General features: G+C 31.0%; 1 protein-coding gene across 1 annotated transcript; it reads left to right on the plus strand.

Annotated features, from left to right (window-relative positions):
* Positions 1–612: 612 nt before the first annotated feature.
* Positions 613–16568, plus strand: LOC134682488 (cartilage matrix protein-like). The gene is made up of 12 exons (XM_063541772.1): positions 613–694; positions 3954–4010; positions 4867–5205; positions 6740–7045; positions 7452–7709; positions 8698–8715; positions 9142–9453; positions 13497–13754; positions 14468–14479; positions 14756–15052; positions 15498–15755; positions 16469–16568. Exons 2-12 carry the CDS (start codon positions 3962–3964, stop codon positions 16471–16473), a joined length of 2112 nt encoding a protein of 703 aa, XP_063397842.1. The 5' UTR covers positions 613–694; positions 3954–3961; the 3' UTR covers positions 16474–16568.
* The last annotated feature ends 1298 nt before the right edge of the window (positions 16569–17866 follow it).

A 17866-nucleotide genomic window follows, 5' to 3' on the forward strand; every position in this document is an offset into this window, starting at 1 on the left:
AGCAACTGGAAGCATCTGTTTTTTTATATGAACTGTCCAACACTTTTCTATGGTATAATATTCCAAATATGTCTTTCAAACATTGTCTTTCACGTCCGTTGAGAGTTAAATCCATGTTTATTGCTTTTAACAAATTTGTATCTTTTTATAATGCTTGCTAGGTGCAAAAATACGAACTTACAATAAACGTATTATCTTTTATGTTTAAAAGAAAGTTATACCATTACGGGGTATAATGTTAAACGAATGATTTGAGACGGGATAATTCTTTTTTACTAGTCCAATATTACTAAAGTATGGAATTACATCCTGATGAGACAACAACAAATGGAAGTTATTAACGACAATGACTGGCTATACAGCCCTTGCACGGTCGGCCCTGGCTTGCGCCTTTTTGGGCATTTGATAATTTTATTTTTACCATATGGTTATTGACATAATTTAGAATTGATAAGACAAAGAACATGTAGAATCAGATCTAGATATCACATGACATATAGCCTGCTAATATGGATTTTAGTTTTAAAACAAAATAAACTATATACCTAACAGCTTTCAGTGTACGTTCAGAGAAAATGTTTTTGTTTCGTGTTTATATTTTATATTGTGTAATACACACGAATATACAGTTTCATTTTAATTACCACTACATGTTTTTGCCATAATCATTTCTGATACAGAAGGTGTTATTTCGGTAAGAATAATAATACATGTAGTTATTTATATATTTATTTTTTTACAGAATTATTTTGTGGAACGTTATCTTCTAAACATTTTAACCCATGTCATGCAATAAAATGTAAAATACATGTATTTTGACAAATGAGGCACTTCTCATCTTCTGATTTAATACAAGACCCCGTCACAGAGAAATTCATGTCTATTTTTAATTACATCGAAGTTATGTGAAAGACATTATGAATACAGTTTAAACATTTTCTATATTTGTTGCGGTGTTTCTTTGATTTGTTTTATTTTCCACATTTTTTGTATAAGTAGTAGTAATGTGAGTTTTCATTCTTTAAAATCTAACTTACTTTCAAGATATTAATTTTAATCAATCCACTTCATATTTGACCCCATGAAGTAGAATAACTTTTTTCATGTTTTATGTTTCTTACTGCTTAATATAAATTACAAAATGTAAGTAAGTTTGCTGATTTTGTATTCTTTGTTGTATTTAATATAATGGCCAAAATGAGTTACTAATTTTAAATTTGACGAATCATTCTGAATAGATTTGTGAGTTTAAGTTAATTTGATGGTTATGGTTTCATAACATAAGAACGTTTGTGTTGCAGAATTGTCCGTTTTATAATTTCATGTAATATATGAACTATAGACGTACACTTTATGTCTTCGAAAGTTCAATAACTATCCAGTTTGACGTAGCTTCATATATGAAACCGTTATACTAGTTTACGTTGTACGATTTCTGTACATTTATCAATTTCTATGATAATATGTTGCTATCAGTTACGAAGTATGATTTCTAAAACATTGCTAGTGGTTATGGTTTTTAGTAGAAGGAAAGTTGGAACGTATATTTTGTCATGAGGTTTGTGTATGACCTGATTGGGTTAAATGTCTTCGTTTACCTGTAACCCTCCACCCCACCCACCCCCTTTTGTGAGTATTGTGATTACGTGGAATTCTATTATGGAACCATACTGTAAATACAGTGATGTCAACTTTCACTAAAAAGTCACAAATTTGACAATCTATCATCTGAATTGTATGAAATTTACTTTAACAACCTGAAAAGTAATAATTTCTACAAATTGTTCTCAACATTATGAATATTTCTCAAATTACCCTATCTATTCTTAACATTTCTTGACAATCTCAACATAATCTCAGCAATCTTGTTAGTCTGAACACGTTTTTAAGATCTTTAAATGCCCCACCTAAGGGCATTATGTTTGGTCTGTGCATCCGTTCGTTTGTTCGTTCGTCCGTTTGTCCCACTGCAGGTTAAATTTTTAGTTAAGGTTTTAGGTCAAGTTAGTCTTTTATGAAGGTTGAGTCTAATCAACTTGAAACTTAGTACACATGTTCCCTATGACATTATCTTGATATTTTCAAGGTCCGTTAGACATGGAAAATAATAATGCGAGTAGAGCATCCGTATACTACGATCACATTCATGTTTATAGTCTTTAAATTAGTATCTTAACATGCAGTTTAGATGTTTTGCAATATTTTACATAGTATTTTTGGGAGCTCTTTATATCTTGCTGTTCGATGTGAGCCAAATCTCCGTGTTGAAGACCGTTATTTGACCTATAATGGTTAACTTTTATAACTTGTGACTTGGATTAAAAGTTATCTCATGGGCACTCAAACCCCATCTTATTATATGTCATATCTGTTTTCATTGTGTTTATGAAAGACAACATCGAGACCTAAATAAAAAAGTGCTCTATCAAAAATGGAAAAAATCTCATAACTATTGTTTGTATATGATTTAAAAATTGAATCATAAATGTTATGTTGTTTTATTTGTGTTAAATTGACCAACAATACAAATCGGTTAATTAAAAAAGCTGAATACATGTAAACTTGTTGTTTTAGCTGTAACATTTTTGTGTAATTCGTTTTTATTTTTGAACTAAATTACTGGAAAAATTTTATAAATTATCAAAACAGATTTATAATGTTTTTTTCTCTCACTCTTCATTAATGCAACATTGTTTTGTCGTTATTTCGCTGATTTGTTAGGTCAAAATCTGTTTATCACTTATAAATTAAACTTCTTTAATGATCATAATTTTGACTTTCATTTTAAATCTCATTCTTCTTACATAACATATAGGTAATTATTGCCATGATATTCTATTTGTGTATATAATGATTAGACAATTCTATCATGACTAACTAAAATATAAATATATAAGCTGAATACGGAAAATTGATGACAATTGTTATTCAATTCTTTTATAAATATATTTATTGCATAGCAATATAAAATTTCCCACAGAAAGTAACCAAAAGTTAGCGTGCAATACATTCAAATATTGCACTAATAAATATTCAAAATGCACGACGTCATCAACGACAAATCTTAGTTTAAAACAATTTTTACCAAATGGAGATATAAAACCTTTTTCCCAGAATATTAATATAAAAATGCTGTTATATATAACGTAGTTTAAAAATCTTGAACACAGAATGTTATTGTTTTTTTATATTTAAGCCAAAACTTAAATGTTACTCTCCAGTAACAGAGTAATAATCACTCCCTGGCAATGATGAATAGTTGGAAAAAATGTAAATTAATGATATTTCCTTCCTAATAGGCAGATACCAAAACTAAAGATAGACAACAGCCTTATTCTTGCTACAAAAAATATTTTTGTTTTCAAATTATTAATAATAATTAACTTTAATTTATACACAGTTTAAGACAGGATTTTTTTTTTCATTTTTTTTTTATAAAACAATTATGTTGACGGTGTGAGTTGGTAGTTCATGCGTTTTCTTACTTTAAAAAGGGACAAAAAATAAAGATTTAAAGCAGGTCCTCTCAAAATAAAAGTGGGCCAAATAGCTAGTACTAAACTGGAAAAACAATATTTGTTTAAAAATTCAATGTATATGCTGAAATAAACAAAATCGTATACGTTACTTGTCTTTGTAAATTCTGAACTATTTAAAAGATACAAAACTGCATGATATAAAGAAGAATCTGTGTTTCTAAATTCTAACATCTTTTTTCATAGATTAATACCAAATCGTTATCTTATATAATTATGTACAACTATTGAAAGAAAAATAAATAACTTTATAAATGCAGAAATGGTAGACATTTTTATTAAATTTATAAGAAATGGTATAGGGGATTTACATTGTGAGATAATTATTCAGGCTAAATATGATTTATTTGCAGATATTTAACAGGAGAGACTATATTCATCTAAAATAATAACATTATAGATATGATTTATTTGTAGATATCAAAATGATTTTCATTTTGTTAGTATTGATAGCAGCTACACATATTGCTACAGGTTAGTTTTAAAACAAATATTATTCTGATATTAAATTTATTATATTTACACAAAAAGCATTATTTAGTTAAAAATGACCCTTTTTGTATAAATAGGTCATATTGAACTATCAAATTTCTGTAATAATTATAGAAAAATAATCGTGGCATTCTATTCAACTGTCACACAAGTAAGAGGTTAAGTGAGTTATAAAACCATGTTTTATCAGTCATTTTCTATAAAAGGGAGTGCCAGTACTAAGACAGGAACATGACAGTTGTTTTCCATTTGTTTGATGCGTTGACCCTTTGATTTTATCATTTGAAAAATCCCGTTTTGAATTTTCCGTGGAGTTTGGAATTTTAACATCTGTGGGTTTTGTTTTTGTGTTAGTGTTTTTTTCTCATACTTATTGTTTGAATTCAGCCAATTGCAAACTGATTTTTTTTATTATTGCTTGTATCCACTTCATTTGATTTTTTGTCTCCTTAACATTTTACATACTTTTACAAGAACTATATTACTTTAAGAGAGAGTGAAACTTTTGATTTAATGTTCCTATTTCTACCGGACATTACTGAAAATTCTTTTTGTCCGCACAGCCAAATAGAAACGAGAGTGTAGAAGGGTTTTTTACTGCCCGAAAAGATGCCAATATTCTTTTAAAAATGGTATTAAAGCTAAAAAAAAAATACTGAACTGTAAAGGCAATTCAAAACAAAAAGACCCTTATTATCCATAATTGATCTGGTTAGGTATAAACCTTTTTATATAAGTAATACGTATATATCTGTTAATTAAGATAACTGAGATAAAAGAAAATACACACTAATTATATGAAACATTTTTAATATAATTTTCCATGCATACTTTTTAGGATGGAATCGTTATTACCATCGAAATAATTATTACAACAACTATGGTACAACTGAAATGTCAACAGGACCTACAACAGAAGATACTAGTAACAGTTCGGTTACTACGAATCCCTTTACAGATTCATTTACTACTGAAATGACAACAGGACACACAACAGAAGATATAAGTGCTAGTACAGTTACTATGAATCCCTTTACAGATTCATTTACTACTGAAATGACGACAGGACACACAACAGAAGATATAAGTACTAGTACAGTTACTATGAATCCCTCTTCTATTGGTACTAGTAATTCGAATTATAGAATACCAGTAACTGTTCGACCAAGCAAAATTGGTAATATTATATATATGTTTACAACTATTTCTTATCTCTCATCTTTTCGATTTACTAATTAATGATGGTAAGGATTATGGAATCCTACGAAAAAAACCTAAAATCTTAACAAAGAACTTATTTGACTTTAAATTCCGAAATGTACAAAATAGTATCGTTTATATTATAATAAGCGGTAGTAATTGTATACAGGGAACCATTATAAATTTGCAATAATAGCATCAACAGGTAAACTAGTTCAGGAGTGTGTAGAAGAAAGATGTGTAATACAAAGATTAAGCACACTATTTATTTATGTCAAAATCACGACGAGTCATTTGGTTAATGAACCCTATGTATGTAAACCAATTTTGAATATAAAAAAAAAACAAAAAAAACCAATAATCAAAATCTTTGGATATTATGAAACTGAAGTTTGAAACTAAACGACAGAAATTTTAGATAAAAGATGAGAAAATTATTACCATAGGACCGGCGTAATACCACCATTAATTTTCTCATATAAGTCTTTGTTGATTTTGGAATTTAAAAAAAAATGTGCTGAATTTATCTTTGTTTCAAATAACAAAAATACTTGACATGGGTAAAATCTTATCCCTTCCAGTACTACGGATAAAATTTCACATAAAATTTCATTTCATAAAAGATAATAACCATCAGTGGAATTCATACAATCAAATATTCACTCCTTATTTTACTCTGTACAAGCTTTAGTAATCATGTAACCTCAAGATTCCAAAATATTCTCTAGAAACAACAAATAATAAAAAAGGACCGTGCTTTGAAACAACAATGATATATGTTTATGACTTAGAAAATATTTGCTGCAATGAAATATGGTATTAATTTCCTACAACTATCAAATTCAAGGGAACAATTTTTTTCGACCTTTTGTCGTTTGCAACCAGATCTGACGTAAATTCAGTGGTTGTCGTTTGTTTATGTGTTACATATTTGTTTTTCGTTATTTTTTTCCCTTAAATAAGGCCGTTAGTTTTCTTGTTTGAACTTTTTTACATTGTCTTATCAGGGCCTTTTATAGCTGACTATGCGGTATTGGCTTTTCTCATTGTTAAAGGCCTTAGGTGACACATAGTTGTTAATGTCTGTGTCATTTTGGTCTTTTGTGGATAGTTTACTCATAGGCAATCATACCACATCTTCTTTTTTATATGTCGTTCTATGAATGGCGGTATTACATATTTGTGTGCATTATACGGAAGCCGTTTTCTTGCTACTCAACCATTTAGGTGAATTCCTAGCACATTCCCTTAAAAAGTAAGTATATCTTAGTTTTCTAATGGGGAACAAAATTGATACTGCAAAACGTGGTTTATTTTTTAAAAACCTTTAATACAAAAATCGTAGCCTTTATTTAGAAGAAAGATGTTACTAAGAAATTACTTTCCACTCAAATTGTGTAATTCAATTTTTTTCCCGATGAATTTCTAATTGAGTGGTTCTCCGAGTGTCATTAATCAAAATTTACCATGACACATCAATATTTTTTTATTTTCTATTTTAAAAACCAAAGGATGTGGGAAGAAGGGAGACATAATATTTGTGTTAGATTCATCTGGCAGTGTAGGAACATCAAACTGGAAAGTTATGCTGAAGTTTGTGCAAGATGTCATCAATATTTTTACTATTGGTAAAAATGATGTTCAGGTTGGGGTTGATATATATGCTAATTCTGCTTCTACACGCATAAGACTGAACTCTTACCAATCAAAGACACAGTTGATGGATGCTGTGAAAAGTATTTCCTATACTAATGGTGGAACAGCTACAAACCGAGCGATACATCATTTGATAAGCAGCAGTTTTTCGTCGTCACATGGTAATGATTTATAAATGATTAGAGATCAGAAAACTTCATTTATTGTTTGTTTAAAACCAATGGTTTCAGTAACGTCTTTTAATAAAAAACAAAAAAATGATTCATTTCACAACCGTTTTGGAAGTAATTTATTGTTTTGATTATTTTTGCGTAACTTCACATACATCAAGTAGTGTGCGTAAGCTTTGGTCGCATCATACGTTAGTCATCACCTAAATTATATTCAAACTAGGTACATGATAATATAAATACTCAGTTAGTTTCTAAAATCCTTTAAAAATAAAGGAATGATAACATTGGCGAAACATGTAAATCACTGAATGATAGTATTGTAATCGTAAGAAGAGTATGAACTTTTGCAATGTAATACGAAACTTACTCATTGAAGTTTTTTTCTGATTTTCAGGTAGCCGGGTTGGAGTTCCGAAGATTGGTATCATATTAACAGATGGCAGATCAAATTCTCAATATTCAACAATAGCTGCTGCCAACGCCGCCAGAAGGAAGGGAATCGAGTTGTTTACTATTGGAATAGGTAGTAGTGTCAATACTATAGAACTGAAAGGAGTAGCAAATGATCCGGACAGTATTTTTTACTTCAGTGTCCACAATTTCAAAGCGTTGCAGTCAATTGAGAGTAGATTAGCATCAGAAACATGTCAGAGTATGTAAATATGCATAAAGTGTATATTAATATTTTAATCTAAGATTTAACTGCTCTTTATGTAAAAGCGAAATTTTGTTTTTTATTTCCTTGTAAAAATCATTATTACTTTTGCAATGGATCTAATCTCGTTTGTTTTATGTCTGAAATTGGTTTAAGAAAGTCACAGGCTGAGTTGAATTCATATTTTGATATGAAGCAAAATATACTTCAGTACACTTTTTGTTTGTGATGCTTTTGAACGTTTATATATTTTTTTTTTTTTCTCGAGTTTGACTTGATGATTGTTACTCAAAGAAGGGGTCTGCTGTGATGCGCATATACTTTATTTTATTGTTATCAAATAGAGACGAAAGATACCAAAGTGACAGTTAAACTCATAAATCTAAAACAACACTTGTTGTTTACAGAAGCTTTAGGTCTGATAACAAAAGAGTGGCGAAAGATACCAGAGGGACAGTCAAACTCATAGATAAAAAAAAACCTGACATTGCCATGGCTAAAAATGAAAAAGACAAACAGACAAATAATAGTATACAAGACACGACTTGGAAAACTAAAGACTAAGCAACACGAACCCCACCAAAAATTTGGTTGATCTCAGGTGCTCCAGAAGGGTAAGCAACTACCCCCTAAAAGAGTAAGTGCTATGATACTTTCAAGAATGAATATTAGATTTTTCTTCTGTATCATTGAACACATTTACGATAATTAACGCTAAACCAAGTTCCTCAATAGTTCACCTTTTGTTTGGATGCAGTGTATTCATTTTATCACGAATATGATTTTGAATGTATATATTAAGCTGTTAAAGATGATTTTAATGGTCTTGTCATACCACATCTTCTTTTTTATATTGCAAAAGTAATTCAACAAAAAAACAACCCAGCAGTAAACATTACATAATAAAATCAATACTTGTACAATAAAAATATCAGCAACAAAAATGATGATCATAATAATTCGAATGATTACAATTCTGTTTCAGATCTTAACCCGATAGTTGGTAAGTGTTTTCTTTTAATATATATATACATGTATCATTACAAACATTTTTAGGTTCCGACTGTTTGCATCTTACTTCACGCTTAAACGTGATAAATAAGGTTGAAAACTATATTCATGTAACTCCGGCTTTCATATTTTAATTTTGGGCCTTAATGGTGACTGTAAATTAAAACAAGAACAACGTCTCTGTATAAAATTTCATTTTCATTTTAAAACATCGCCCTTGGAATCAATAATTTTAACATAATACAAAAGAGGTTTAGAATTTTCAAAACATGTCATGAATTGAATTTATTAAATCATCTCTTCAAAATGAGCATAATTATATCTTTTCAACTAGTAGGAGTTTGATAGTTGCAATTCTAATTGTGGTATGCTTGAATATTTGTCATTTTAAGTTTATTAATTTTCCTCTTATCAAAAGGTTGCAAAGCGGGTGCTGATATTATTTTCCTCGTTGATAATTCTGGAAGTGTTGGTTCAAGTAATTTTAATACCACCTTGACGTTTATTTCTGATATTGTTGACGGTCTAAATATCGGCACAGACAAAGACAAATTTCAATTGGGAGTACTAACATTTCATACTCCAGTGAAGGCAGAATTTAATCTTGACGCATATCAAGATAAACAAGACATACAGAAAGCCATCATGGAAATCAGATACGAAGGAGGTGGGACAAATACAGGAGGAGCTATTAAATATTTACACACAACAGCATTCTCGAGAGCGTCGGGTATAGTTACATATACTTAGCAAACCACGTTCTAATTCATATTCAAAATGATCGTGTAATTGAATTTAATTTCATGTCATTTCTAATTATTTTCTTTTTCGCCAAGCTTAACCGAACATAAATTATTTAGTCAATAAAACTCAACACATGTATACAATAGGAATGATGTCTCATACTTATACTTTATTTTTTCTTCAAACAACAAAACCATTTCATATATATTCATATTTCAATAGTCATTTAAACGTCCATCTGCATCAAATTACCCATCCAAGCAAACTGGTTATAAAGATATCTTATATTTATAATGAGATTTTGCACGAGAATCACGATCCTACCCTCGTACAAACGGATAGAATACCTGCATTGCGACATACAATAGCTAATCAAATCATACAATAACAAACCAGGTATGCAATCATGTGCTCATCAACATGTGTTGAACATAAACAAACACAGACAAGTCATGTGCTCCCGATACTAATAATAAATATATTTGTATGTTCTTAAACAGGTCGAGAACTCTAGATATTCTGACGTCAGAATATATTTGCATAGTAATTTCCAAAACACAAGGCCAAAATGGCCTTGAAAAACTGACCAATCGACTCAATGAACTACAATGCATTGTGGGCTACTACGAGTAAACTACTACTTAAAACACGTGAAATAAGTAGAAAACAGTCAACTAATATATTGTCTGGGACTCTCATTACCAATGTTTTTATTCTGCAAATATATTTAATGTAAAATATATAACGTAATCTTCAATTTGCATGCTCAGATTAAAAAAAAATTGTTTACTGGCTTCACGATTCGACTTTCTTTTACGCCTTGCCAAAGTAGTTGAACCGGTTTTGTGCATTGTTATGAATTGAACCTGCATTAATTTCACGACATGAAACAGTGAAATATCAAATGAAGTGACCACTGTCCAGTAAGAAAATCATTTGAGCTCTTTTAAACCGGTATAATGTCATTCCAAAATCATTCTGCCTAGAAAAACACGAAACTTTCATTGAAACACTTCTTTCTGTACTGGAAGTGTATTTTCTTTTTGTCAGGACCTGATCTAAAAGTAAGAACATAATGATATTCAGTATGCTAAAAATAAGTGTTATGAAAGCGGCAGGGGCGGATCCAGCCATTTAAAAAGGGGGTCCTAACCCTGTACAAAAGGGGAGGGGGTTCCAACTACATGTCCCTATCCAAATGGACTGATCGTCCAAAAAAAAGGGGAGCCCATTCCCCCCGGAACCCCCGCCCTCCTGGAGCGGGTACGGTATATAGCTCAATACATTTTTTTATAGTTTCATCCATCGATAATATCCGTTTGTTGCTAATTTTATCACAAAATATACCTCAGAGGTTTTTTATCGTTCGGCCGCTGTCCTGTTGACATATGTAAAATATCTCCAATATTAAAAGTCTCTTGATCATAGTGGGTGCCATATTACCTATTATTTTTTTTCTCTAAAACGTGCTATGTATATAGAAATAAGAAGATGAGGTATGAGTGACATCTTTCCAACAAAGACATAATTCAGTAAAGTAAGCATTGTCATATCGGGGCCTTTCATAGCTGACTATGCGGTATGGGCCTTGCTCATTGTTGAAAGCCGTACGGTGATCTATAAATGTTAATTTCTGTGTCATTTTGGTCTCTTGAGGACAGCGTAGTCATTGGCAATCATACCACATCTTCTTTTTTTATTATAGATCCAACGCTGCAATTTTCAAAAAACATATCAAATTTTCAAACTTGTCAAACTTGTCGCACATACATATGGATAACATCATTACAGCTTATTTCCTAATCAACGGCATGTAGAGCAAAACTTTGGTTAGCTTGCTTGCTTTGTTTGTACATTGTACAAAATATAGAATATACAAGTTAAACTATGCCTATACATGTTGTTAAATATGTCAATTTCAGTTATACGGAATCAGCTGTAATGATTTTTTCAGTTTGGCAAAAGTCCGAGCCTGTTAAAAAACAAACAAACTAAAACTACAGTTGCTGACTTCACTACCTTCAAAACAAAAGGGAACAGTTTGGAAGTCCCATATACTGAAATGTGACAAAAATAAATACTTATAGATTTTGTTAACATTGCCATGTATGTAAATATTACTTCGCCTTTTTTACGAACACAAAATTCAAGGATCACACATTTGCCTTTAATTATCTATACGAACATGGCTGTACTCGTGAATATCAGCACCGGCTGTTATCGACGGCTTACTTTACACTAGTAAGTTTGTCTCATGGGTTATTGTGTTTTTTCGCTTTTGTTTCGTTGCTGTCTGGTTGACAAATACATGAAATATCTGTGCCACCGTCAAACATGTTAATGGCTATATAGGGTAATTCAAACCCTGTTTTATTCGCATAGAAACAACTCTTCGTTAATCTGAGCATGGAAGTAATACTTTATATCACGAACTATAAATGAGGATACACAAAATGAAAAACTAAGCGAAATTGTGAATCCCGCATTGCACGAAAAAATGTGTTGTATTTCAGTAAATAACACGTGTTCTTGGTTGATTGTAAACACGTAGTAGTCCATCATGCATTGTGACTCATTTAGTGGATTTGGTTAAAAACCTAGGTAAAAATAAATTGCGTCACATGTAAATAAACAATTACATGTGCGAGAACATAAGTATGCTAATTTTTGCATTTCCATATAAGGTAGTGGTCCCGACCTGTTAAAGAAAGAAGGTTTAAATGAATGATTAATTTTCTCGCACACAATATACAATCAGTTATAGTTATTTTAAACCAGAGGATAGACTTTCATAAGAATAGATTTGATAAATCAACAGAGTTTCTAAAGCTCAACAGAATTTCGGGTTGAATACACTTATTCGGATTGGATATCATTCTCTTATTGACATTCGTTAAAGTGCTCTTGATTGATTTTCTTTATAAAACAAAATGACAATGCTTTAATTTTGACATATTCTGTTTCTATTTCAAAAGAAAAAGGTGAATGATTTAAAACAAAGACCAGCAGCAAAAAATCAACACTTGTTTAAAATATGTAAATTGAATTGAGCCGTTATCATTGTTATTGATTATACTTTTAGTACTCACCTAATAAACGGTTAATGTTATCAAAAGTTCTAGGCTTATAACTCAATTCACCAGACGCGTGTTTCGTCTACATAAAACTCATAAGTAACGTGCAATTCAAAACAGTTGTAAAGCCTAACAAACTGTAAAGCTAGCACACCATGATTTAGTCAGCATTATGTAGAATATTTCAAAACTCCTGCAGACAAAAGAAAAGGTATACTGTCACCTTATCAATGTCTTTATGTCCCATTTATTAGCATTATGTTTTCTGGTATGTGCGTTTGTTCGCCTGTTCGTTCGTCCGTCCGTTCGTTTGTCCGTCTGTCGCGCTTCAGGTTAAGGTTTCTGGTCTATGTAATTAAAGATGAAGTTGAAGTCCAATCAACTTGAAACTGAGTGCATATGTTCACTATGATATGATCGTTCTCATTTTAATACAATATAATGCCTCGTTCACACGTACATTTAATTCGAATTGAATTCGTATCTAATGCGAATCGAATTCGCTTATCGCGTTCACACACTCTTCTATTTTAATTCAAATTGATTCGAATTGGCTAATTCGAATTATCCAATTCGCATTAGAAATACGCTTTTGTTAATACGAATTAAAAGTTAACGTCGTTTGGACAGTAAAGCGAATTTGACTCGTATTGCAATTCGAATTAGAATTGACGTTTGGACGTAAAACGTTTCGAATGCGAATTAAACTAATTCGAATTAGTTAATGCGAATCAAATTCGAATTACGTGCTCAGCATTACACTTTTTACCCCGTTTTCATTGTCCACTGAACATAGAAAATGATAATTCGGATGGGGCATCAATTTAATATGGAAACATTCATGTTCTACCTGAGTTTTGATTAAACATTCAAATTGAAATGAAATTGTGAAAATTGGGACTCAAATGCCTTTATTTCATATTCATGTTACGTTTTCGTTTTATTTTTGTATTAGGTCATAGGCCTGGCTATCCAATGATTGGAATATTAATAACAGATGGGTATTCATCAAACAAGGCAGAAACTCGAAAGGAAGCAATGAACGCGCGGTTGAAGGGTGTAAAAATGTTTTCCATAGGAATTGGTAATGCCATTGACACGACCGAACTTGAAAGTGTTGCTAGCGAACCAAAAAGTCAGTTTGTTTTCACTGCTGCCAGTTTCAAATTATTGAAATCTATTGAATCATTATTGCTGAGTAAGACATGCGAAGGTACGTGTTTAAATGATACGACAATGTTTACATATTTGCCAGCTATCAGAAGCTGAACAAGAAGTCAAATCAACAACTAGTATGTGTTGTGTCAGAATCTGAAATACATATACAAAACAAGTTACATAATTAAGTTAACTATTTTTTATTATTTGTGGTAGATAAAAAAAGTTCAAGCGTCGGTAAATTTTTAATATATTAAAGTTCTCTGTTGTTCAGATAAAATTAGCATAGTTAAACACTTATACTCCTGAAACGATTGAAAGTAAAAAAAAAATCAAGGAGCATTGAAAATAGAAGTGTAAATTTGCATCTGAACGTGGTCTGGTATATTTGAATTAAAATAATTAGTTTTTCTTAGTTTTGGAAAGTAATTTATGTTCAGAGTTTTAACTCAAGCTTGCTGTTGATTCAGATTTATTTGGTCACTTTCAAGCATTGTGGTTCTAGTATTTATCACATATAACCAATATAAGAACACTCTGAACAAAATCTTGAATTTGAACACAATTATTGAAGTGCAGACTAATGTGTTCACTTGATTGATTGATTATAAATTGGACAATATAGATTTTAGCATAAACAAAACGTCAAAAATATCGACATCAACATTTAATTAAAAACGTTTATACAATATTGTTTCATGAATGATATTTTTAAATAGCCAATCGTAAACTAAATTTGAGATTCATGGCTGATTTATTTAATTTCAGTTGCTGATATCAGTGAGTATTCATAAATTATAAAAATGAAACGATTGCATACCGTTGAAACATTTTAAAAAAATGGTTTTCAATATGGCAAAATTATGTCTTTAGCTGATAGACAAAATGTTTACAGCCAATCAAAAGATGTGTTAAGCAAAAGTATCAAATTGTTATAAATTTACTCTTCTGATAATTTTAGACGATCCAAATGTATAAATTTTATACTTCATTCTTTTATTCTTTCAAGTGATGCACATTAATATATGTACGACTTAGTATTGACTTTCGATTCAGCTTGTTGGGGGAAAACAGACATTGTTTTTCTACTCGAGGATTCCTGTCATATCGGAGAGACGAATTTCAATAAAATGTTACAAATGGTTGTAAACCTTGCGGAAGAAGTCCCAATTGGTAACGGAAATATTCAGATTGGTGTCAATACTTTCAAATGTACTGCTAAATCCGAATTTGTACTTGGAAAGTACAAAACTGGAAATGATATCATTAAAGCTGTCCAGAGAATTAAGTACACAGGTGGAAAAGTGTCTATTGGCAAGGCTATTGAATACACCAGAAAGAACAGTTTTCCAGGTCTTTATTTAACTCCTCTATAAAAGACTATCTCAACTTTATGTGATTAAACTCTTTATCAAGACATGATCTCAAAATGCATTAAGGAACATTATATATAACATAACATTTGAAATCCGAAGCAACTGTTAAGTTTATCAATTTATTTCAATGTTTTTGGGCGATTAAAATATCAATAATTTCCCTAATATATCATTACAAGTATTTTTTCTAGATAGTGATACACATTTGGTTCATATTGTCAAATTATAATTGTTACCCAATTTGATTAGGGACTTTCTTTTTTGAATTTTCCTCAGAGTTCAGTATTTTTGTGACTTTACTTCTTTTTTCAGATTTGTTAGTTCGTCGAAATGACAAAAAAAAATCCAAATCATAGCTCGTGACAAGTATGTTTTCTTCTGATAAAAAGAAATTGCTGATAACCATTTTCTTCTTTAAACAGGAAGTCGCAGTAAAGCGAAGAAGTTGATGATTATTCTTACAAATGGATCTGACAAGGCTCTATCAAAAACACTAGGAGAAGCCCAAAAAGCCAGAAACAGTAACATAAAGATTATGGTAATAGGAATCGGCGATTATACCCATCAAGATTGTCTCCAGGGAATGGCAACAGTACCTCATGATAAATACATATTTTCCCAAGACAGTTTTGATCCTCTAAGAAACATGCGGGATGTTTTAATACAAAGAAAATGCTCTGGTGAGTACTAAGTCCTAATTTTTAGCGTAAAGGACTTTCTTTTTTTCATGTTTTTGGCATATCTATGTATATATTAATAACGACCGTATTGGTTACAATGTTCGTTTCTTTCCATTTAAAGACACCAGGAGAAAACTGGAAGATGTGGAGTAACATGTGCTAGCGAATGATTTATATGCATGACACTTGTTTCGGGACTAACTACGTTTTTAAATGCGAAAACAATCTGTCTTTCCCATTGGCTTATTTTTAACAGCTTTTAAATCCCTACAAAGCTGTAACATTAAACAAAGCTTACACGTATTCGGAACATTGTACGATATATAATATGCTTATATATATATATATCAAACACATGTATCGGTAAAAAAATTGAAATCTCTACCTTACGTTTACGGTGTTTTTAATCACTGACATATTAATCATAATATAATGCTATATATATATAAAGGCAACAGTAGTATACTGCTGTTCAAAACTCATAAATCCATGGACAAAAAACAAAATCGAGGGTAACGCTTTAAATATAAGAGGAGAACAACGACACAACACCGAAACGCAACACACACAGAAACGGACCAAGCAACAGACAAAAAACCACGAGAATAACAAATATAACATCAAAATCAAATACATGAATTTGGGATAGACAAGTTCCGTGCCACGTCTATATAATATATATAATCTGATTATGACATTTTTCTTTATTTCAGCATAACTTTTACTGTTAGAGGTTAAATGGATGGTTTGACCTATGTTACCAGAAAAAATTAAATATTAACGCTGTGAAAATAAAAATCTATTTTAAAATTATGCTTCTTTAGAATTGTTTATTTGTTTTTTTTGGGGAGGATACGGAAGTAAATATGACATGTGTCCATTTTATCATCATTTATAAAATGTCCAAAACATCACAATGAAAAATCTTGTAAACCACCTATGACGGAACTCTACATGTACCTACCAATACAAATACATTTAACGTTTTACATAAAAAAACAAGTTAATCCATTTCGAAATTTTATAGCGTGGCTGTTTATGTTGTAATGTTACACTACTGTCTCAGGTTTGAGTGAAAGGTGGCGCTTGTAAACGTTGAAACACGCTGCTTATTAATACACATGTCTCCAGTACGGAGCCTACTGTTCAGTGGTTGTCGTTTGTTTTTGTTGTTCATAAGTCGTTCTTGCATCTCGTTTTTCATAAAGAAAAGACAGTTGGTTTTCATAGATATAGGAAGATGTGGTGTGAGTGCCAATGAAACAACGCTCCATCCAAATAACAATTTAAAAAAAAGTAAACCGTTATAGGTCAATGTACGGCCTTCAACACGGAGCCTTGGCTTACACCGAACAACAAGCTATAAAGGGCCCTAAAATTACTAGTGTTAAACTATTCAAACGGGAAAACCAACGGTCTAATCTATATAAAAATCGAGAAACGAAAAACACGTATATATTACATAAACAAACGACAACTACTGTACATCAGATTCCTGACTTAGGACAGGTGCAAACATTTGCAGCGGGATTAAACGTTTTAAGGGATGCAAACCTTCTATTTTTTTCTGAAACAATAGCATAACATCACAACATAGAAAAACGCACGATAAAATATCAATTGGCAGACTTAACTCAATAAAAAAAACGTAAATAAATACACAAAGAACGAATAAATTTGATTTTTGATTTGTGTTACACTTTATAGCTTATTCTTTGGTGTCAGCCAAGACTCCGTGTTGAAAGCCGTACTTCGATCTATATTTGTCTACTTATTATCTCTTTGTCGATTATCAAGTGATGAGACAGAATCACAACGACAAGAAGAACCAAAATATATATCAATAACCGTTATATATGTCTACATGACAACATACAGTCTTCGCCATCATGTCAATACAATAATCCCGTCTCTTTTCCTCGATTGTATCATAGACAAATGGGACATTTCACTAGATTCGTACTTGCATGATCGACACAAATGTGTTACATGTGGCGAAAAAACTGTTTATCCTTCCGGAACACTTTAGTTTTCCCCGTTTTTGTGTGTGGTTTGTATTGTTCAATTTATAGTTTTCGTTGAAGTGTTTTAAAAACTTGTTCGCCTTTTCA

Source organism: Mytilus trossulus, chromosome 1, assembly GCF_036588685.1.
Source record: "Mytilus trossulus isolate FHL-02 chromosome 1, PNRI_Mtr1.1.1.hap1, whole genome shotgun sequence".
NCBI lineage: Eukaryota > Metazoa > Mollusca > Bivalvia > Mytilida > Mytilidae > Mytilus > Mytilus trossulus.